This window comes from Balaenoptera borealis (genome assembly GCF_965194805.1).
Source record: "Balaenoptera borealis genome assembly, chromosome: 2".
Taxonomy (NCBI): domain Eukaryota; kingdom Metazoa; phylum Chordata; class Mammalia; order Artiodactyla; family Balaenopteridae; genus Balaenoptera; species Balaenoptera borealis.
The window spans coordinates 65,022,002-65,045,617 of record NC_138867.1 but is presented as its reverse complement, the minus strand read 5'-3'; the positions used below and the strand labels follow the sequence as shown (position 1 = coordinate 65,045,617).

Here is a 23,616-nt window from a genome sequence, read left to right as displayed (position 1 = left end):
AAGAACTTCTAGTACACTGAAAGGCAAAAGGTTTGTATCAGATAGAAGCTACAATTCAAGTATGTACAAGATGCTGCAGGAATCCAGAAGTTCCTAACTTTGGAAAATTGTCCCAGGGAGGTGACAGTTAAGCTCATTTCTGAGGGAGCAGTGCCAGGGAAGAACAATATTCCAGACTGAAGAACGGCAGATTCACTTGACAAACTTCAGGAAACTTGTTACTTCTAGGAAGAGTGTAACGAGCAAATATGAAGGTGACTAACTGAGATTGAGAGTGGCAAGAAGCAGAAGCCAAATATATGGGGAAAAGGGGTCAAACAATTACAGAGTACCTACTATACGCCAAGTTCTTTACCTCCATGTCATAATTTTAAACACAACAATCTTGTGAATAAACTGTCATGCCTGGTTTACAAATGGGTTAGTTTAGGCCCAGGGTAGTAATAGTCAAAGTGCTTGGTACACATTAAGCATCCAATAAGTACTTGAGGAATTACTGGCGGGTTGTATGACATTGCCCAGGACTCTTAACCCCCAGGCCAAACTGATGTTAAGCGTGTTGTTAACCCCTTCAGTGGCCCTTCCCGCCTTGCACCTCCCCCAGTCCCCAAAGTACCCTTCCCTCCCTCGCGCCCCGCCCCCGCGTTTCCACGTGCCGGAAAGTAGGCGGCAAAAGTATTTCCGGGATAGCAAAGGTCGGCCCCGGCAAGATGGCGGCGCCCTTGGAGCTCAGGTGCTGGGGAGGCGGCTGGGGGCTTCCGTCGGTGCACAGCGAGTCCCTGGTGGTGATGGTGAGGCCGCCTCGCGAGCCGGGGCGCGGGAAAGAAGGGGCGGGGCCAGAGACGCGAGGCTGGCTGGTCCGGGTTCCGGCGGCTGGGGTTGGTTCCCGCGGCGCTCGGGCCCGGCCGGCCGGGGCGCTGCTCGCTGCACCGCCCGGGGCTCCCTCCCGTCCAACGAGTTACAGCCTAGCCTGTGACCCCGCCGAAGCCTGGAGGAGAAGTCATGGCTTCTCCGCTTGGCTCCGAGTTTTCGCAGCCTTGCAAAGCCGTCTGCGCAGTGGAATGAAAGCCCAAAACAGGAGGCGCGCGCTATCCGCTCTGCATCCCCCAAACGTGTGGGGGGAAAAAAGTCCTCGAAATCTTGGTAGCGCGCAACCCCGGCTAGAAGTAGCGGGAGGGACGCAGCCCCCGAGTCAGGCGTTTCTGCCTTCGGGGGACCCGGCTTTGAAGTAAAGCTGCTCTGCAGATTTGCATTACGTACTCAGTCTAAAATGTTTTATTGCAAACTCTCTTTCAGGCTTACGCCAAATTTTCTGGTGCACCCCTGAAAGTCAATGTCATAGATAACACCTGGAGAGGTTCAAGAGGTACAGTGTAAACTTTTAAACACCCATTTCTGCCCTCTGTAAGCACCCTCCCGCCTCTTATTTAAAGCTAGGGGGCTTGTAGCCATGGAGTACCTTGGGGTTTTAGTTCTTACCATGACCTTGGCTGTGTGTTGCTTATGTTTTGATCATTCTGAGTAATACTTCAAAGGAGAAGCCAAATCAGTGGAAATTACGAGAAATGAAAATGCTCTCCAAAACTTTTTGTGTGTGTGTGAAATTGCAAAAACCTAAGATGAGTTACTCATTTTTTTCTTCTCCAAATGTGACTGGCATAGTTTTTAGGGTATTGGAATCTCTTCAGAGGAAATCGAAATGCTTCCTTGTATGTAAACTGTGTTTTGATTACAGGAGATGTACCAGTTTTGACAACTGAAGACAATATTGTTTCTCAGCCAGCAAAAATACTAAACTTTTTAAGAAAACAGGTGGGTTCCTTCTGAAGAAGTAGATTCTTGATCCCTGCATGTTGCTTCCAAAGAAAGTGCATTAAAAATTTTTTTTTTTAGAATTCTTTTTTGGAGATACATAGGGCTTGATATAAGAATAGATTTGAGAGTCACTGCTCTAAATCATGAGTTGTACTGTGATTCAAAAGCCATATAGTGAGTTATAGTCAATTTATATTTTCATGCACTTTGCTTGGTTTTTATTGAAGTTTAGGAATAAGTAGATTCAATTTAACCATTTTCACTATTGTACTTATTGATATGATTGTAAATTTAGTTCCATAATTGCTACACATTTTGTGCTTGGTGTGAGGTCTGAGTTCCCATCAACTAGCAACTATTTATTTTTTAAAAGCACTTAAACTAATAGTTGCAGTTAAATGTTTCATGAAATAATGTATCCAAAATATCTGAACATGCCAAGATTTATATATCTAAAATGTTTAAACTGTAACAATTTACATAAATGCGAAAGTTATCATTGATTTTTGCCAATAGTTAAAAAAAAGAAGTCCTATATCAACAAAATTTAGAACTTTTCTCAATTGGAAGGTTTTCTTTTTTTCAAGGGGAAAATGCTACTAATTAGAACTTTTTCCTTATTGTTAACAAGAATAATAATAGCCTCTATTAAGTTTGTACTACATGCCATGCACTAAACTAGGTCATTAACAATCATTGAAATAATAGTTAATAATAAATAAACACCTAAAACTAACATTTATTGACCTTAACGTGTGCATGATGCTGTGCTAAGAACTTTATTTGCATTAACCAGCATTTGTCGCTGAATTTGTATTTCTCTTTTCCCCTTTTAATATGTTTGCCATTTTTGAGGAAGAATAGGAGTCCTAATTTATTTAGCTTCACTGTTTTGGGATGTTCTTGACTTATGAGGTTTTTGGTTTTATATTTTTTAATAGAAATATAATGCCGATTATGAACTGTCAGCAAAACAAGGGGCAGATACACTAGCTTACATTGCTCTCCTCGAAGAGAAACTTCTTCCTGCAGTGGTGAGCATTGGTGAATATTACAGTATTTTAGTGACTTACTGAAAGTGTACTTAGTCGATTTAGAAGAAGAATAATGGAAGAGGCTTAAGAGAAGAAATTTCATTTATGTATCAGTCTTGATTCTTTCATGTAACTGCAGAACTGGGTTGATTCTGTTAGACGTTCAACTAGTGTATGAAACAACAAAGTGAAAGATAATGTCATTTTGGAAATAAACATTCTCTGTGAAAGATTGGAGTTTGTCCATGTATAGAGTTGGGCCAACTGTAATTCATTCATTCAACAAATATTCATTGAGCACCTACTATGTTCCAGGCCTTACTCTGGGTGCTTGGGATAGAGCAGTCAACAAAACTCACACACTTAAAAACCTTGATTTATCCTTGAGTCATCCTAACTGGAAAATTTGTGTGAAGTCAACTTCATTCAGAGATATTTATGAAAAACTTTCACATTGATTGAGGATCTTCCTTTTAGTAAAAGAATATCCTTGTAGTGTTTTTTCCCTCCTTTTGCAGCTTCACACATTCTGGGTTGAGAGTGACAATTACTTTACTGTGACAAAGCCATGGTTTGCTTCACGAATGCCTTTTCCCTTGAGTTTGATCCTGCCTGGAAGAATGTCTAAGGGAGCACTGAATAGGATTCTCCTGACCAGGGGAGAGCCTCCCCTCTACCACCTCCGAGATGTAGAAGCTCAGGTATGGTTGGGATTACCTTCAGAGCAAGGGCCCTCCAGAGGAGGACAAGAGAAAGAGCAGGGGTGAACTCACCTATAGATGCTAGTCTGAAAAGGAGTTCTCAAGTATCTTTCCTACCTCTGAGATGTAATTTCATCCTTATTAGATATACAGAGATGCCAAGGAGTGCCTAAATCTTCTGTCAAACAGACTGGGAACATCTCAGTTTTTCTTTGGAGATACGTGAGTGCATGCCGTTAAAAACCATTTTGATGTTTTGTTTGCATGTATTCAGTGAGCAGTTATTTAAAGCAAGTTCCCTTGCCTGGTCCTCCCACCCCATCCCCAATGAGTTTTTCACCTAAAAAAAATATTTAATGGATTTTTACTATAGGAAACTTTTTCTGTTTGGGTAATCTCACATTGACTTAATATGCTACATATGTGAATTTGAAACTTCTAAGACTATTCCCACCGTGTCTCCAGTCTCTATAACACACTTATGAGTAAAAATGAATCATTAACTTACAACTTAATTTTCTTCTAAATAAAATGGGTAGAGTATTTTTTTAAAGCTACAAATGAGTAAAACCCTAGCTGCATCCTTTTTATAAGCCAGAATGGGTAGTAAACCTTTTAAAAGACTGTATTGTGTACTTCAGAATTGACAAATGTATTTGAGAAAAAGTGTTTTTTTTTAACATAATCCCAAATTAATATTTTCTTATGTGCTTTTAAAAAATCCTTAATTTATTTTTAGGCCTTCTACTTTGGATGCCTATGTGTTTGGTTTTCTCGCACCTCTTTATAAAGTATGCTTTCCTAAAGTTCAGTTACAAGAACATTTGAAACAGCTCTCCAACCTGTGTCGCTTTTGTGATGACATCCTAAACAGTTATTTTAGGCTTAGTCTTGGAGGTAAGCTGGTTCCTGTTCAGCTAATCTTTGTTTGCATAGAATACTTGCATATTCTCCTAAGGATGTATAAGCCAAATCCATTACTTATTAAAGAAGTTTGTATATTGTCTTTAAATGCTGGTTTATAGAACTTCAAAAAGTTGCATTTTTCCAACTTTATTTTTATTCCCATGTGTGAGTTCTTCTTTAAATAGAGAAATATATATTTGCCGTTTGTCTGTTCTGGATTTTATACAGTTCTTGCTTCTTTTTCTTTAAATATTGCCCCTTTGAAGTGGGGCATTTTCTTCTAAAAGTTAACCACAGGTATTTATTGTGTCCCTGCTGAAAGATAGCATTTATCCTAATGCAAATGGGCAATTACTTTAAATGTTGCTTCTAGCATTTTCCTGTGTGAACAGAAATGAGCAGCAGATTGATTTTGGTGAGGTACACTCCCATGATTCCAGTACTTCAAAACTGATTGCATCCGACTGGAGGTATAGTAAACAGAGGGCACCTGTCACTTAGGCTCTGATTCTTCGAGTGTTGGGCCTTGTGCTTAAGTGATTGGGACACAAAATTTGTATGGGGAGAGTTGGCCAGAATTGTCCTTTTAAAAAATAGAAGTCATAAGGATCGTTGGTTTAGGGACAGGTTACTTTTTATAGTGGGTTATGTGTTTTGTATGTAATACACTTGTATATAACAAGGGAGGGGTTAGTTACTTTGGGGGTCATGAAACTGAGTAACTTTCAACCTTGTTACTTGGGAGCAGTGGTTAGCAAACCTGACTACAGAACAAATACAAAATCTTGGGTCCTATACCAGATTCACTGAATTAGAATCCCTTAGGGATGGATCCCAGGAATCTGTATTTTTTAAAGTTCCTCCAAGTACTTCGGATGCTTCGTGGATAGCAGTTTGGGCCTTAGAAAGCTGTTCAAATAGTTGTAACTAAAGACCTATGTGAAATGGGGGGGAAGGTACAAGTCAAATTTGAGAAGGAAATAAGGACTGTTGTGCTCTTGCTAATGACCTTGGCTATCTGCATAATGCTTGGCTAACAGGGTCTCCTTAAGGACAAATATAGTCCTTTGGCTTAGTGTTTGGTTTTGGGGCATTACTCTCCCTCTTAAGTTTGCCTTTGAACCCAGAATGGTTTTTCACTTTGCCTTTTTTGGAGGGTGGGGTGGGCAGTGGGGCACTTAGGAGGGTGGATAGACTCAATATTCTTTGAATCTAAACAGCTTGTAAGGCTTTCAGAATTTCCTCTTTCTGATTTCTGTCCTGGCTTCTTAGGCATCTCTTCTGCTGGACAAGAAACGGTAGATGCAAATCTGCAGAAACTCACACAACTTGTAAATAAGGAATCCAACTTGATTGAAAAGGTCAAGTTTACTTCGATTGTTATTTTATAGTAGTTTAGTATTTTCCTTTCTGCAATTAATATTGTTTTGGGTTATGCATTAACTTTACCTTTTCAGTTTTTTTTTTTTTTAAGTTTATTTTTTCAGAAAGCTGTTTAAACATACATTTACTAAAGCTGTATAAAATACAGTGTTTTGAAGCCAGTAATGGCCTGATTGCTTTGGGGAAAGATCTGATAATGGTACTGGATTTACTTTTACCACCCAGTTAATAGTACTTTTCAAGTTAGGAGACCCAAAAGCCTGGCTTCAAAAAAAGAGAGAGACAAACAAAAAAACACTTCTAGCTTGCTTGTCTGCTTCTTTCTGTCTCTGAGGGTTAACGTTTCTTGAGATTGTAAGCACCTGTGCTTATCCTTTCTTGCTAAAAGCACTATGGTGTTTTTTTCTTTCTTCCACATAAATGGTTTTATTTTGTCTCCTTCCTATCCTCTGTTCTCAACGTTGTCTACAGTTTTTGCCAGTGTGGATATTTTGCCACTTAGGGAGTATGCATTTGTTGAGAGAGATATTGAGGAATTGGGTAGGGGAGGGAGCCAACAATGGAAATTTCAAGGGTGATTCTAATTGGAAAAATACAAGGGAGTTATGCATTTTTCCTCAAGTGTTTGATAACCTTTCTTTTTTTTCTTATACAAATGGATAATGCTTTATTCTTTCACAAACTAATAGGTCATTGTGACTTAATAACACTGGCTAGAGGATTTGGGGGATTGAGTAACAGGCACTGTGTTATATGAGCTTTATATGAGTTATCTCATTTAATCTTCACAGCAGCTCTGTGTGTGCAGGTACTTTGTCATTCCCATTTTACAGATGAGATACTGAAGCTTCGAGAGTAGCTTATAACATCACCTGCCCGAGGCCGTTCAGCTGGCAAGAGGTAGAGAGGGAATTTGAACCCTAGAAATTGGATTCCAGCATGGGCTTTGCAGTTAGTCAGTCATCTAACTCATGAATGAAAGTATGTATCCATTACTACTGGTGGTAATAGCCAGATTTATAACTGCCACTCTCTGGAATGACCATTTTATTTCTTTTTATGGTATTGCATGTACCTCTTATTAAAGTTTGGGTAAGCTGAGTCAAAGCCAAGTTTGTCTTAATTCATAGCCTAACCCAGCAAATCTCATGAGAGGAAATACACTGAGAGTTAAGTGTGGATAATGGAAAGATTACTCAGACTGTTTTAGATACTTTTCTGCTAGATGAAGGCTATCCAGTATAGTTTCCATTTCTATCTGTGGCAAATTCATTAGACATGTGAAGGGAACCATGAAATACCTACATATGCAGAAAGTGAAGCCAGGAGGCCCTGTCACCACTTGGTACAGTTCCATTTTGGCATCATCAATATATGAGAGTTTCCTGACCCTATATCAGCACCTCTCTCCACCCCACTTCCCATCTGCTCTTCAGTACAGTTCACTGTTTGCTACAAGACATTAGAACAACAAATTCTATTGGCTACCACCGTTCACCATTTAGACAGGAAATCTAGAGCTTAAAAAAAAGAGAGAGTTATGTTTGAGGAACTTAGTTCTTGCAAGGAAAAAAAAGGTATCACAATTGATTCAGATAGTTCACTGGGAATACTTTTTCCCTCAGAAAATTAAGAGTTAATCTTTTATTCTTTTCCTTTTATTATGAACCCTATGTACCTCTGCTGAAACATTTCCCCTATGCTTTATAAAAGCATCTTGAGAAGATAAGAGAGAGTTTTGGGCTGCTTATATTCAAAACTCTAAAAAAGCCTACCTATCAAGTAGATGATAAGATGCTATATTCTGTTGGTTTTGGGTCATTGATGGCAGCTGCTTTCAAGTCTTTTATGAAGCAGCTTAACACCAGGACCTTGCACTCTGGTTTTGGGGTACCCTGGTTAAAGGTAGTTTTCTAAGGTCTGACTCAGTTCTAAGTAACCCCTGTCCTAGTGTTTCCCGGGATGCTAACGTACTCCTTAGGGTAAGTCTGAAACTCTTGGACATTTTCTAAATATGCTCTTGATTTGTTTCTCTGGAGCAGACTTAGAACTGATCCAGTGTTTGCATTGCCTCTGGATTAGGTCTAAAGAATTTATCCTTCTTTCTGTCTCTTTTCGTAACTTCTCTTGGTCTAAATAGTCATAGCCTAAAAGAGGTGATCTTTTTGAGTGGAGTACAGGTCATTTTTATTGAGGCAATGAGATATAGTTGAAAGAACAATAGTGTTAGAATAAGAAGACCTGTGTTCACATTTCAGCTCTGATGCTAGCTTTGCAACCTAATGCGAATCTGGTAACCATTCTGAGCTTCATTTTGCTAATCTGTAAAATAGGGAATGATTGTGTCCGCCTTTTTTTTTTTTTTCTTTACAGTTGTGTTGGGAAGATCAAATGAGAACATACTTTGTAAACTGTGGAGAGTAATGTAACAGAAATACTGCTTTTACACTTAATATTAGAAGATCTCTTAAACCAAGTTGTGCTGTGGTTGAGTTCAGTAGACTATTCATTTTGTGGAATTACTGTAATTTTGTGAAGTCATCAAGGGTGAGCCATATTGCTTTCATACATATACTGAGCCAGCCAGTATTTAGATATGTTTAGAATTCTTGAGAGATTATTTGCAAGAAAAAGGTTTCTCTAGCAGTCCTAGAAACATAAGGTTCAGTACTCTTCTAGTATAGTTTGGATGGGGAGGCCACAGTCCATATAAGTGGTGCCATAGCCATTAGTCAGATGTACCTTTTGTACTTTCCACAGATGGATGACAATCTTCGCCAAAGCCCTCAACTTCCTCCTCGGAAACTGCCAACACTTAAATTGACTCCAGCAGAAGAAGAAAGTAATTCCTCACAACGGCTATCACCCTGACAGTCTTCATGCTTTGTGTCCAAAGTCATGTAATTGTTGCAGTAATCTCTTACACTAAGTGTGTGAAGGCAAAAAGAAAATTCATAAATAAGTATAAGGAAGACTCTAAAACAAAAGAAACTTTCTGTGACAGCAATTTTTTTTTAGTTAGGAAGCTCGTGTTTTAGCTTGGCAATGCACTTTAAATAACATCAACGTAAATGCTAAATGAACTTGGGGAAAAAAGAAAACACATTGTACTGTATATAAAAAACCTGCCTTAACCTTGGCAGATTTTTGCCTTTGGTTCACGTGTTGCTGGCCCAAAGCTACACTTCTGTTCTGAATGTGCACTGTTAGTTTATTCAAGTTAATTTATTAATTTAGTATTCTTAGACCAGTCTAAATATCTAATATGTGGCTCTTTGGCTGAAGCCTTTTTTTCTTCTGTTTAGAAATCTGATGCTTATTTTAGACGTTAGGAAAAATATATTATTCTAATATTCTATTTACTTCAGTAGAAAAGCCTGTATTTAACTTTAAAAAGCAATGAGGAATGTGTTTTTAATTATGCTCTCATAAGTCTAATCTTTGGGGGAGTTAGTACCATATATATAAATATTAAAGATGGTTACATATAATATTTGTCTGACTATATGCACTTCAATGTAACAGTATTTGCTCATGTGTTCAATACAGGTTAGCAAGGGCTGTTTTAATTTATTGGAGCTTTAGACCTGTGTATTCATAGTACATGTTTAACTCTAGTCATCTCTTTCTTGGGTTGATTTCAGGAGAGCTGAATGTGTTAGCATCGTTATTATGCCAGGCTGTAAAGTCTGACTGACACTTGCCCAGTGGTTAGACACTACTCAGGAGGAGCCCACTGCCAGCGAACTAGAAGTACTACTGTGCACCTGGTCCAGGTTCACCATGCTTGGCTCAGACCAGTGCTCTTTCCTAAGAAACATATCATGTAGTCACAACCTTTATGACAACTAATTATTTTCCATAGAGTTAACTGCAGTTGAAGGAGTCAATGGAGTAATCGGAAATAGCAGATTTTAAAGAACATTTTCTATTTATTGGTTGCTGAACTATTCAAAGATTTGCTGTGTGGGTAATTTTACTTATAATAGAATCTTGCTTATTTTAGTGGCTGAGGTGCTTCTGCTGTCCTAAAACTACTTCTGGGGTTTTTAAAATATAGGACCATGTTTTTGATTAGTGTCTTAAAAGATTACTATGGTGCTCAGCAAATCTTGTCACATCCTGCAGAAACCCCCAGGTTAGGAAAACAGTTTTGGACTCAAGAGACTTGTCTGATTTGAGCTGAGTGGAACTTGGCTGTGTTTGACCTGCATCCTCTCAATTTGTTCTGTATTTAGGTAGCTATTTATACAGAAGTCTTTATGTCATTGTAAATATTTTTTCTTGAAAGTTTTAATGAGAAACAGGGTAGTCTTCAAAGTCTTGTTCATCTGTTTGGATGCATTGAGAGAAAGAAGCTAATGAGTTTCACATTACTTCTGCCAAGGTGGGAGAGAGAGAGTGTGTGTGTGTGTGTGTGTGTGATGCGTTAGTCTTCTGTTATAGTCCAGCAATCGGAAATCTGTTTGAATGTTCTGTGTTGGAAATCATGACCATAGGACTTGATTGATGTTTATTAGAGATGAGTGGTTAGCACATTAATCATCTGCTTATGGTTTAGTCAGCGTTAGTCATTTTCGATTATGATTTCTATTAAAACTTTCAAAAAGCATTTGAAGTGACTTACAATTGTCAAACGTGTGTAAAACAGGACAATTAAAATTAGTTTTTGGAAAACTAAAAAATTTGTAGGAGAAAGAACTATATTAACCCTAACAGATTCTAAAATTGAATGGTAAATTTAACTCCAGGTTTCTCCATGGGCAAAGTCAAAGGATAATACTGGGTTATGTAAAGTTTTCTGTCAATAAGGTTACTACTGTCCATGAGCAAGCAAAATGTGTTTACATTTTTATAGGAATGTGGAAGGAATATCGTATTCTTACGACACAAAGATGCAGCCAGTAAGCATACTGTAATGTTTGATGTGTTGAAAGTTTAATAAAAAAATATCATTTTAGAATAACAAGTATCTATCCTTTTTTAGTAGAGAGACGACTATAAATATGATTTATTTCCTTTTGGTCATTCCTGCTTTGAACTGCCTTTAGCTGTATGCTATATAGGCCATGATGCTTCCAGACTATCTTTCCTAAGATGCAAAATATGATTTAGGTAAGTGAGAATTTATATGCTGGGTTACTTAGTTGAGGGTTTTGGTATAAGCTAATGAGATGCTAGGAAGCTATCGCTGAGCACAAGCCACTCCAGGGATCAGCCATACATATAGGAAGCTCTTGGAAAGGGATAACTTTCCAGACTGGGCAGAGAGCTTTTGAGCAACCTGTCAGGATATGCTTTGGATAAAGTTTGAGTTGGCTGGGATAAATGGTCCACAGTCTTAAAATACTGTGAGCCACTTTCTTTTGGAAGTGATGGTGGAGGATAATATGATAAAAGGGACTATGTTTGTGTTTATGTTTCTTGGTAGTATAGGATGAGAAAATTGGTCAGATAATCCCCATAAGATAAAGATCTTTCATCAACAAACTGTCATCAGTTATCCATAAGACTGGCCATTCCCCTAAGACCAAAGAAACTGTAAAAGACCTTTAAGGACAGTCATTCCTACACAATGTTTTTCCCCCTAAAAGGTTGGCACTGACAAACGAATTAAATTTCAACCTAGACATGTTTGTTTTATTTTTTGAGTGCTAGAGGATTAGAGATTTTATGTTAAATCCGAAGCATTTTGATTTCCATTTGTAATTTCTGTTCACTTAATGTGGCTAGATATATTAACTTAAAGGAATGGGGAAGCTTATTTCAATCAGAGCTAAGTTACAATTTTCAGAAGTCTGCAAAAATGGAAGAAAACTAGACATCAAAAGAGGCAGAAATTGGTAACAGTGTTAGTATCTCAGAAAACCAATTTTTAAAGGTAGTATCATGTGATAAAAGTGGTATTTGAAGTCAGTAGTATGTTTTCTTAGAGCCTCTTCCAGGAATAGACATTTACCATGTTATTAGATTTTTCATAAACTGTTTACTTTTTCATAAACTGTCAAAAATTGTATCCCTCTGAAACCAAAATATAAATGCTTAAATGTAAAGACAAGAAGCTGAGGGACGGTTACATAGGATCTCTCTGTACTATTTTTGCAACTTCTTTTTGTGAGTCTATAATTATTTCAAAATAAAAGGGTTTTAAAAATAAATTCAATAAGTTTATCATTATCTAGATAAACTATGATTTAAAATTTAATGCTGTAAACATAGTATTCAGTATTCAGTTCCAGATGAATAAATGCATAATATAAATTAAATATAATTTATTTCATTCTTGAGTTTAAAGAAAAAAACACCTCAGATTTATAACAAATGATAATCTAAAGATCTGTTTTACCATATCAGCAAAGAAAAACAACAAGAACCCCTAAAACCAAGAACCCCTTTTCCCTAGGAGATTAAAAATTCTACGATTTTATGTTTGTAATTGTATCTTTTTTTCCTATGGTATGTGGGTTTACTTTTGAGGATAAAATATTTTGAAAAAAACTCCTCCTTGTCTCTGTGTGGTAATCCTTCTTTGTTTTGCAAGTGTTCTCTCTCTAACTACACTAGGACCATGCTTTGATGAACAAAATGCAGCGTGTCTGTGAGCTTTTTGTTTTTTAAGTTCACAGGGATTTAGTGATTGACTTTGTCTTGGTTTAATTATTTATGTAATTGAAATCCTGAGCAGAGCCACATATTATATTTGGGTTGTAATGACGGTCTTTTGTATATGTTGTTGGCATTTAGAATTATCTTTTGCATTTTTTCTTGTTCAGCTCTGTGGAATTTACATTTACTTTTCAATGTTTTCATATTTCCTAAGAAATTACTAGATTTTTAAGAAATTTGTTGTTAATTACATGAACCAAAGGTCAGTAATCCTAGTCTCAAAGGTTTAACTGAAGTTTCATTAGATCTTCAAAATGTTGATTTTCATAGAGATGTAAAGATGGAGTGCTTTGCTTTTGTTTTTTTAAAGTGTTTGTAAAATTATTTAGCCCCAAACTCTTGTTGGGATATAATGTTTGCTAGAAGTCCAGGTTACCTCCCCTAGACTTAAAATTATTGTGATTGAGGTGGAGAGGTATCCTCGGAATCAAAAAGCATACAAAAATCATTTGTTCCAGATGAGGAGGCCAATGATTACTGATGAGAATTAACATTCTTGAACAATGATATAAGAAAGGGTAGCTTTGAGTTGGATGTTTGTAAACAGAGAGTGGAATGTTATGATAAAAGACTATTTAGAGCAAAACAAAGTAGTTGCTTTAAAAAAATGCAGGAAAATAAGTCTTTTTATATCCTCATTATTATTAATTTGAAATTATATTGTAAGATATTTTTAAACTGTATTTCAGTTCTTTGGAGAAGCATTTCAAGATATATTTTGGCAGAATATATTGTTATTATATGAATAGAGGGTTCTTTGGCTAAATAGGGAAATGCTGGGTTAGACAAAGTTAAGTTACTGTAGGCTTCTCAGAACCTTACATATGCTGTTGGTGGTTTCAGACTCCAAGAAGGGCCTGTATTTTATACACTATTTTCCTAATTTATTTTTATGTGGATTTTTTTTTTAAGTAGGTATCATGTGGGATTTGTGTTCTGAGAAATACACTTAGGGAAATGCTGCCCTAAGAGTGCTTCTGCTTGTTTGTACTCATTGCAGAGGTTTCCAGTTGTTGGCTGCCCTTCTAGTGAGTGGTGATAAAATGGAAGCGACAGGTTAGGGCTCCCTAGGACCATGGAGTTGACTGAGGTTTGGCTGTGGGTCTAAATAGGCTGGTAATTTAGGCACATGTGAGACCCTTGGTCAGTCCAGCTGCTTCTCTAGAATCCCAGTTGGCTTGGAACAGCTGTACAGGAGTGTGAACTGGTGGTTTCAGAGAACTAACCACTTGTTAGGCATCTATGAGACAGAGGGAACCAACTTGGAGTTCCATTCCAAACTGTTCTTGGCTGTGCTTTAAAAGTACCAGAAAGGCAGTGAGTATTTATAGCATTAAAGTCACATACAAGCTAGTTATTATATATGTGTATATATATATATATATATATATATATGCACATGCATACACACATAGTGTCTTAGAAAGTGTACAGTTGCTTCAGTGACAAAAGCAAGGAAAGTTTAATATTTTCAACTTCTATTACTGAAGACATGGTCTAAAAAAGGATTGTATGTTTGTGTATGCATTTTCTAGGATGAGGGTTTACGGTTTTTATTAAATTCTCAGCAAGTTTCTGTATCCCCCCAAGTTTAAGCCTCACTAGACCTTCTAATTTCAGAGGACTAAGTATATCTGATTTCATTTCAAAGTATAAACCCAGTTCACTCATCAGGCATAAGGATGCTCTTTGTTTTCTGCAGTGTATATGCTTGCATATTTGGAACTGCCTGCTTTGGATGTGTATTTGCTGGAAAGCTTGCCTTTGGGTTTGAGTTGTGGTGTGGTGAACATCTGGCCATGTGCAAAGCAGTTGGATCTTTGTTCTGATTCTTTAGATCTCCTCATGCAAATTCAGAGAAATGCCTTCTAATCATTGAGTTTACATGTCCCGGATCCCTGGATGTCTAGAAACAATGGCTTGCCAGAGTTTGCGTCAGTACTGAGTGAGTCACGCACTATAGAGGAGGCTGTGTTGGCCATTCGTTCTTTGACCTGTTGGCTGCCTCTCTTGCAGTGCTGGCGTCTTATTTCTTGGAGAAGGACGGGTGTACTCAAGCTTTTATGTTAATTGCATAAAGATGAGCTTTATTCTTCTTCTGACTTGATGTTTTATTTTGTAAAATAGGAAATAATGTCTTTCCATTTTTCTGTTCATCCCGAAGTGGAAATTTGAGGTGTTTGTAATATAATTTTAGCTTTCTGGAAGACTGATAGCAAAGAAGACAAGTAAGAAATTTATGTATACTCATATCGGTTTTGCTCCACCAAGTTTATCTTCAAATGGTATACATTTGAAACATCTGTTCTAGCGTACAAACACTGTAGTTTTGTTATGAAGTAAACAATCTTAAAATAAGCATTGTTGGTCATAATTCCAATATTCTAGCCTTGCTTAGTGTGAAGATATTTTACTCAGAGACTGTGTATAAATACCCAGAAGTGGTGATGATGATCAATGTTGTGAAGAATTTATTCTGATAAATGAGAAACTGGATATAATGTCAAAATAGCTATTTTCACAATAAAATCTCAAGTTGCCTGAATGTTTATTAATTCCTGGTTTAATGTTATTTATTCCTTGAGGTGAATATTTCATTGGGAAGAATTTTGGGGTCATTCAAAATAGTTCTGTGCTGGGACTGAGCTAGATAGAGGGTTGTTCTTTTTAAAATGTCCATTCTTTCTGTGATGCATTGAGATCACTTGTGCTCTTTCCAGCCTGTGCTAAAGGAGGTTAGAGGCCTGCTCCCTAGGCCATGGTGTGTGTGTAACCTCAGACAGCTCACACAACTTTTCAGGACTCTAGTTAGCTTATCCCTTTGGCTTTATAAGTTTCTTTAAAATTTTCTTTTTTGCTTACTTAGAAAGTCCAGTGATGTTCCATGTAATTGGATGGAAGGCATACACTGAGAAAAATAATGCAACTTTAGTTAGTGGGGAAGATATTCATTTTTTTTTTTTTTTTTAATTGGGTAGCATATATGGGTATGGAGAACCCTGTTAGGGCTGTTAGTCTAGTAAGGGCAGGTTCCCTGAGGGGATGAGTCTTTGTTAGTAGAGTTTATTTTTTTTAATTGAGGTATAATTTGTGTATAGTAAAATGCATCAACCTTCCAAGTAGAGCTGTTCAGGTATGTATTCCTCTCACATGAGAAGCCAGCTACATCTTTGTTGATACTTCTATCACCAAAGAATACAAATCTTAATCGCATATGAACTTCGGGTTTCAGATGAAATGCCCTTGGGTGGATTGAGGTGGTAACGATCACTTACTTCTTGCAAGAGAGCAGGAAAGAAGATTTGGTGGTGGTGGGATAATAGAATTCTTTTGGGGAAAGACAACTGTTGGATTGGCCAAAAAGTTCATTCGGGTTTTTCCGTAAGATGGTATTTGGCGTCACAAAGTTGAGAACCTTTCAACAAACACCTTCAGAATTTTTCGTTATTAATTGCTCAGCTCAGAGGCTTGACTTTGGTCTGGGACTATTTGGGGTGCTCAAAAACTCCTGAATATTTAGTATGATGTCCTTTGGTGAACAGTAGGCTGCAACATAAGTGGTGCTCTGTTTTTCTTTTGCCATTAATAGCAACCATTGGTAGGAAAACTTTTCAGTTTTCCGTATGGGGATCTTGTCCTAAGTGAATCTCCGTAGGAGAAAGATTGAAATAAAGGGGAAACCACTAAGATCACTGAGGACTGTGCATATGTTTGAGACAGGTATATATGAGAACAAGAAGGAAATGGTGGTGGAGAATGTAAGGATTTGTCTTACTCCATCTTGTAATTAAGTTCCTAGTTGTAAAGCAAAGGAGATATTCATCCCTTCTTGATCTGACAAGAAGTTCAGGAGAAAGGATGAGAAAACATGGCACATTTCTCCAGGTACATTAGTCAGCCTCCTGGAATGCTTTAGACGTCTGTGATTACGAAATGAAGACAGCTGTGCATCATCAAAGACGTTGCTAATTCCTGACACAGGCAACTCACTCCAAAAGCTGTGCTTTTCCAAGTAAGAGAGGGGCTATTACATTTATCCTGCTTTTTGAGTAAGCGAGTGAAAATAGGGAAATCTTGACATTTATAAATAAAATTAGGGATTGGTTTTTCAGATCCGAGTTTTGGGCAGGTGGTCTTCTCAAGAATTCACATTTTGAAAAAGTTAAGAAATCTTTTGGTATAGAAGGAAGCATGATGCTTTCCAAATATCACAGTTAAGACCAAACAGATTTCAGTTTCATTTTAAATGCAAGAAGCAAACTGACTTATTTGAAGACTGTCAGATTGTGCCTATTCTGATATGTGTTGTCCCAGTTCTCTCTATGAGGGAGGAATTGTCTTTTTCATCTAATGAACATGGTTTACGTTTTGTATTACATATAATATGCAATTCACAGTGACTACTGCTAAAATGGTTTAGAAAAAGGTGGGAAGGGATATAGTAGATGTAGAAATTAAAAGGAAAAAGAACCAAAGAGAAAGGAACTCTAAATATGATGTAATTGGGGCTGTGGCGAGGGAGAGGAATGGAATGTAGAAAGACAGTGGATTTCAGAGTTAGAAAGCCTGACTTAACACAGCACACCAAACCGGTGATTTTAAGCAAGTCACCTGATTCTTAGTCTGCATTACTATTCATTGCAATGCAATGGAATAATTGAATCTGGATGTATGAACATTTTTATGTGTTTAGTTTTTTTAAAAAAATTATTAAAATTTAGATGCTACCAATAGGAAGAGCCCCATCCCACCCCTTATGAATAACCTCTGTTAACCTATTGGTATCTAGTCTTTCAGTCTTCTGTTTTCTACACACATACACACACACACACACACACACACACAGTTCTGTATATATTGTAATCCTATATAGTATGTACTGTTCTGTAATATGCTTTTTCACTTAGTGTTCAGAAAATCTTGTAGGTCACTACATATTCTACATGATTTTTAAAGGCTGTGTGCAATTTCAGTGCATGATGTTACATTGTTTATTTCATTCCTTTGCAATGGACATTAGGGTAAATTCCTCTTGTAATGGTCTTTGTTATATGTTATTAAGTTGTTTCTCAGGAAAATGCACCACTTTATATTCTCTGATGCCCTGTGTAGGAGAGCCTGTTCTACTGCAACCCCACGAACTTTGAGTTCTTTATCTCGTCACTAATCTGAAAGGTAAAAAATAGTTTATTTATTTATTTAATATGTATTTCTTTGATAACTAGTAGGGTGAATATTTTCCCCATATGTCTACAGTCCATTTGTGTTTCTTCTGTAAGTTGTCTATTCATATTCTGCATAAAAGGAAAATTACTTAACTTCTCTGAAACCCTGTCTTCTCTGCTGTAAGATGGGGTTTCCTTGTGGTCTAAACGGAATAACACATTGCAGATCCAGAATATGGCAGGCACGCAACAGTATTGTTTTCCTTCATGTTATTTCCTGGATTAAGAGCTCCCAGAGGATGGAGACTCTTTCTTTATTTATCCCAGCACCTAGTACAGTGCTTGGGACAGAGAAGAAGCTCAAAAAGTTTTTGAGGAAGGAGGAATAGCTGGGATTCGAAAATATTTTGAGTATATCAGGAAAAGGAGTGAGAAAAGTTGAAGCTGAGATCCAGTGAATCAGCAGTGAGAAAACTGGTGTGTTCCTCAGAAGCTTACTATTCAAATGGAAGAATTTAGGTTTTATTCTCAAAGCTCTACAAGAAACAATTTCTTATAAAGTGGCTAAAGGACATTAAATATTTGTATTCAAGGCCGTAAGTAGCCTTGAAAAGTTGAGTTATTTTTTTGTAAGCTAATGAGTACATATTTTAAGTACACTAAGGTGACTAATTAAAGGAATTAATAATTAAAATTTCTGAAAAGTGAATAATTAAAAAAAAGGTCAATTCTAATTTTCATATATTAGATTTGCCTAGATTAGGAGTAAACATGCAATAATAATATAATCATATTTTAAAATGGTAATAAGTTAAAGTAACCCAGAGTTGTGGTGCCTTGAAAGGAAGGAAGAGAATTGGTGTCAGGTCTTGTTTTATCCAACATGCCCTGGGATCATGGGGGAGAGAGTCAGTGATTCGTTAATGAGAGTGGCAGATGGCTTTAAATTGAGAGGTATTGTAAACAGCAGGAATGACTGAGAAATGATACAAAAGGAGCCGGAAAGGTTAGGAACATGGACAGGAAATCAAATGATTCAGCCTGGAGTAATGCAAGCCAGTCTGACATCTGGGGCCAAATAAGAAGAAATAGAGACATGCCATGAAAGAGACAAACATGAAAAACAGTCATCTCAAATGAGATTGTGGGTGTGGGGAGGGAGTAGAGGAAAACAAGAGAAGTAAGAAGCAGGAACTAATGGTATGTGCCCAGCACTATGATTTGGTACTTTCTGTGTTGATTTCTTTTTGACTGAGGTTAAGCAATTTAGTGCTATGTAAGAAATAGAGTTTTTGAGGATTAACTCAGTACCTAATGAAACAAAAGCTCAGCCTCTCTTTTAGTTGATCCTAATGATTGTTAGAGTGTTTTCAGTATAGAGAGCATTGTGGAAGTGGCTGGAATCTTCAGAAAAGCTCTAGTAGGATAGATCACTTGCCATACTCCTACCTGGCATCTCTCATTCAGTGGGTGTTGCCAAGAACTCTTGGAGCAGCTCCCTCCAGGCTATCCTAGTTGCCAGCAGCATGAGGGGGCCCTACAAAACCTTTGGTGGGTTAGTACACGGTCCAGCTTAAGCAAAAATAAGATGTGAGTTTCCCAATGGCTGCTCCATGAGGCAGTCTGTTCCTTCCAGCATTTCTTACTATCCCTTATCCTTCTCTCTTGCTATAAAAGTCTAGTGATCATTTGTATTTTCTCTAGATGTCAATAAACTAAAGTCAGATTTATTGGCAATATTGGCCCACTTTAGGAATCTCCAACTCTTTTTTTTTTTTTTTTAATAGAGCCACCACTTCTCATATTTTCAGTTACAAGGGCTTTTGGAATTGGGTCACAGTGAGGACCTCATGGAGATGAAGAGGAAGAGGACCAAATTATTCTAGGGAGGACAAACCCTAAGCAGGTGATGCTTACTGTATCCATTCCCCATCCCGAGGAGAAGACCAGAACATTGGTGCAAAGAATATGTTGAAGGAGTGAGCTGGAAAGTAGAGGTGTCAAAGACGTATCACTTGTAGTTCCAGTTGTAGCTTGTAATGTATGTTAATGGCTCAAATTGGAAGCTTGAAGCTGAATGTGTCACCTATACCCAGATATATTTGCCTTGTAACAGAAGGTTCTTATGGCTAAAAAAAATTCATTCATGTATTCAACAAGTATTTACTGAGTGCCCCCTATGTTCCAGGCACTGTTCTTAGTACTGAGGATACATCAGTGGACAAAACACAGATCTCGGCTGTTGGGGTACTACATTTTAGCGGGGGGAGGGGGACAATTAATAATGAACCTAATAAGCAGAGTATATAATGTAGTAGAAAGTGGAGGTGCTATGGAAAAAGAAAGTAAAGCAGGATAAAGGGGCTGGGAGTGCTGGGATTGGGGGCAAGTGACAGTATTAAATAGGGCAAGATAGGCTTCATTGTGAAGATGAGCAAAGACTTGAAAGAAGTTTTGGGCGGCCTTCCAGATATCTGATGAAGAACATCCTAGGTGGAGCAATGGTCCTAAGGGAAGGTTTGTCTGGCATGTCTGAGAATCAGCAAGGAGGCCAGTGTCTCTGGAGCAGAGTGAGCAAGGTGGAGCGTGAAAGAGATGAGATCGGTGAGCTAAGGAGTGGGAGCAGACCAGGTAAGAGCCTGTGGGCATTTGTAAGTCTTTGGCTTTTACTCTGAGCCATTTCAAGGTTTTGAGTACAGAAGTGATGTCGCTGATTACTTTTTAAAAGGACTACTTGAGCTGTGATGCTGAGGATTGACAAGGGTGTGAGCAGGAAGAACAACTGGGAGCATATTATAGCAATCTAGCCAAGAGATGGTGGTGGCTCAGATGGATGGGATGGTAGCAGTGGAAGTGATAAGAAGAGGTTGGATTCTGGATGTATTTTCGGGTACCATCAACAAGATTTTTTGACTGATTAGATGTGGGTTGTGAGAAAAAGAGAAGTGACTTAAAGATTTTTGGCATGAGCACTGAATGGATCAAGTTGCCGTCAACTGAGATGGGAAAGGCTCTGAGGAGAAAAGTTTTTGAGGGGAGATTGGGAGTTCCATTTCTGACATGTTGAGTTTGTGATAACTTTTACACATCCAAGTGGAGATGTTGAGTAAGCACTTGAGGAGATATAAGTTTCGAGTTCAGGAGATACAACTAAAGAGTCATGAGTATAAAGATGTTATTTAAAACCATGAGACTGAATGAGATCATCAAGGATTTAAGTTATAGAGAAGAGAAGAGGACTAAGAACTGAGACCAGGGACACTCTGAACATGAAGAGACCATGGAGAGAAGCAGAAAGGAGGCCTGAGACCAATGAGGCTGGAGGAAAATCAAAAGAAGGTGATGTCCTTGAAGCCAAATGAAGAAGGATGAGGGAGTGATTAAGTGCAGTGACTAGAGCTGATGGATTATGTAAGATGGTGACTGTGACTTGACCATTGGATTTAGCAAAATGACCTTGATGAGCAGTTTCCATGGAGGGGCGGATAGGAATAGGTTCAAGAGCGACTAGGAGGAGAGGAATTGGGAAGAGTGAGAAGAAACAAATGATGACGGGGATAATTGTAAAAAGCATGACAGAGCTGGGAAAGATATCTAGAGGTAAAAATGCCTTCCTGTGGGTCCTTGAGCTCCCACCAAGAACGTAGCTACCTATTTATTTATGTATGTTTATGTATAGCTGCAAATCAAGTCAGCATGCAACCAGCAGTGCTGAGCTAGGTCATTAGGAAACCTTCCCTTTAACAGAGATTCAAATGGGGTTTAATAGAGTTTGTCAAGGGACTTCTTATTTATTACAAAAATATCGCTATTTGAAACATGGGATTCTTCTCAAAATGATGAGCTAAATTCTTTTGTGAATAAGCATATTAATACATTTATACTTAGTTAAGCCAGAGGATGCAGAGACGAAGTCAATCACTGGAGTATTTTCTTCTTTGTCTAGAGGATTTCAGCTTCTGTGGTTTAGGTAATAGAATTTGTTTCTTTTATCTAGGCCTGGGGCCCAGAGAACTGAGCCCAAATGAAGTAAATCTGCATCTTTATTTTCCATTTGAGCTACTTAATGACTGTGTGCATTCATCAGGGGACAGGATGAGAACATATTCAAAAATTAAAGGGTTATTGCTATAGAAAGCATTGAGAATGCTTTGTGAAGCATAAGTATGTTTTAGGAAAAATATAATGTTTTAAAGGCACCGACTAGTCTGAAAACAAACCAGAAACCTTGGTGTCATCTTATCTCTTTCCCTGTCTATCTAGTCAATCACCAAGTCCCATCTGTTCCTCACTATGGTCATCACTTGGATCTGAACGGTGCTCCTGCCATGGCCTCTTCTATCCTGGGTCACTGCTGCAGATACACCATCAGCCTCCTATCTCTGGTTTTGCTCCTTTCCAAACCATTCTCCACATTGTTCAAGAGTGATCTTTATAAAATGCATAAAGATCATGCTTCACCCTTGCTTAATACCTTTTAATGGTGTCTTGTTGTTATCAAGTCTAAGCTCCTTAAGAGAGCCTATAAGACATTTCATCATCTGGTTCAAGTTCAACTTTGCCCCACCTTCTGTCCTCACCACTGAAGATCCAGCCACCAAACCTCCTAAATCTCCAAATCACTCCATACTTTCTTTTAAGTCTTTGGACGAAGAGGCTCAAATGAGTAATAGAGAAGCCACAAAATCAATTTAACAAGACTAAACAGAGAATTAGATTTTTAGGCTCCTTTAAAATAGAAATGGAAGGGAGGTTGTTCTTGCCCTTTGTAATTCCCCTGCTTGACCAGTCCCTGCTTCACCTACACCTACTCATATGAACGTGCTTGCCCTCTGCCCCAGCTAGCGATTGTTCTAATCCTTAGGCCAGAACGGTTCCACCTGCTAATTTATCAAAGGGAAACATCTGCCCTTGTGATGGTGCTTAACCTGAAGGGCTGAGAGGGATGTGCCCCAGCTGCCGGTTTCCCTGGTAACTGAGCCAACCTGACATCAATTCCCCCTATAAATGTAGCCTCCTTCTCCCTGGAGTAGCAAAGATCGCTGCCATGTCCTCCCTGCTGGGGTGGGATGTTGCTCCATGACCCTTTTGTTTCAGACGTATAAGATCCCCTGTCCATCAAACCATTGATGTCTCTGTTGCTGTCTCTGGGCTCTTTCTTCAGTCTCAAGGCTGGGCAACTACAAGGCTTGCAGGCCTGCGGGGTGCAGCCCAACAGAGGTCCTTTGTTTCCGTGTTCTATGTATTCACATTATACTAGATGTTTCTATTTCTGCTTGGCTCATGAACGTGTGTAACAGCACTGCACCTAAATCATGTTTGGCTTCTTCTCTACTCGGCTTTGAGAACTCTCATGGCTTAATCCTTTCCCTGTTTTTACATTTTACTCACTCACTTCACACACCCACTTTACACACTTTCCCTTGTTTGTCTTTTCCATCCTCAGTCTTCAAATACTGCCTATAATTTGACATCTCACAGACTGATGTCTCAGGCATCTCTTGTGAGATCAGACTCCTATCCAAAGGAGATCTAAAAGGTCTGCAGCAATTTCAAACTTGAATCTAAAGCTGAACTCTGATCTTCACTCTGCCAAAACCTCTTCCTCTGCTAGTGCTTCCCATCTCAATAAACATCACCTGTGCTACTCCGTTGCCAAAGTCAGAGACCTGAACATTTACCTCTTTCTTAGTCCCTAAGAAAACCTACTACTAAAAAAAAAAAAAAGAAAAGAAAACCTACTAACATGCCAGGCAATGCCTAAAATGTTTTATATACAATAACTTTGTCTTTTAACAAATCTGTAAAGTAGCTACTATTATTATCACCCACTTCATAGATGAGGAAACTAAGGCACAGAAAGGTTATGTAATTTGCCCAAGGTCACACATCTTACTAATGGTAAGTAAGTAATCAGGGATTTAAACTCAGATGATGTGGCTTCAG

At 38.1% G+C, this 23,616-nt stretch overlaps 1 protein-coding gene across 6 annotated transcripts; it reads left to right on the top strand.

Moving 5' to 3' along the window:
• The first annotated feature begins 664 nt into the window (after positions 1-664).
• Positions 665-23,409, top strand: MTX3 (metaxin 3). 6 transcript variants are annotated; one of them, XM_082378401.1, is made up of 10 exons: positions 690-791; positions 1,297-1,366; positions 1,736-1,812; positions 2,757-2,849; positions 3,368-3,550; positions 3,696-3,772; positions 4,290-4,447; positions 4,830-4,926; positions 5,729-5,817; positions 8,600-23,409. In XM_082378401.1, the coding sequence occupies exons 1-9, from the start codon at positions 711-713 to the stop codon at positions 5,793-5,795; spliced, it is 903 nt and encodes a 300-aa protein (XP_082234527.1). In that variant the 5' UTR covers positions 690-710; the 3' UTR covers positions 5,796-5,817; positions 8,600-23,409. The 6 variants fall into 6 exon arrangements, with proteins under 6 accessions (XP_082234532.1, XP_082234527.1, XP_082234528.1 ...); XM_082378406.1 differs by lacking the exon at positions 4,830-4,926 and having other exon boundaries at positions 665-791; XM_082378402.1 differs by lacking the exon at positions 5,729-5,817.
• The last annotated feature ends 207 nt before the right edge of the window (positions 23,410-23,616 follow it).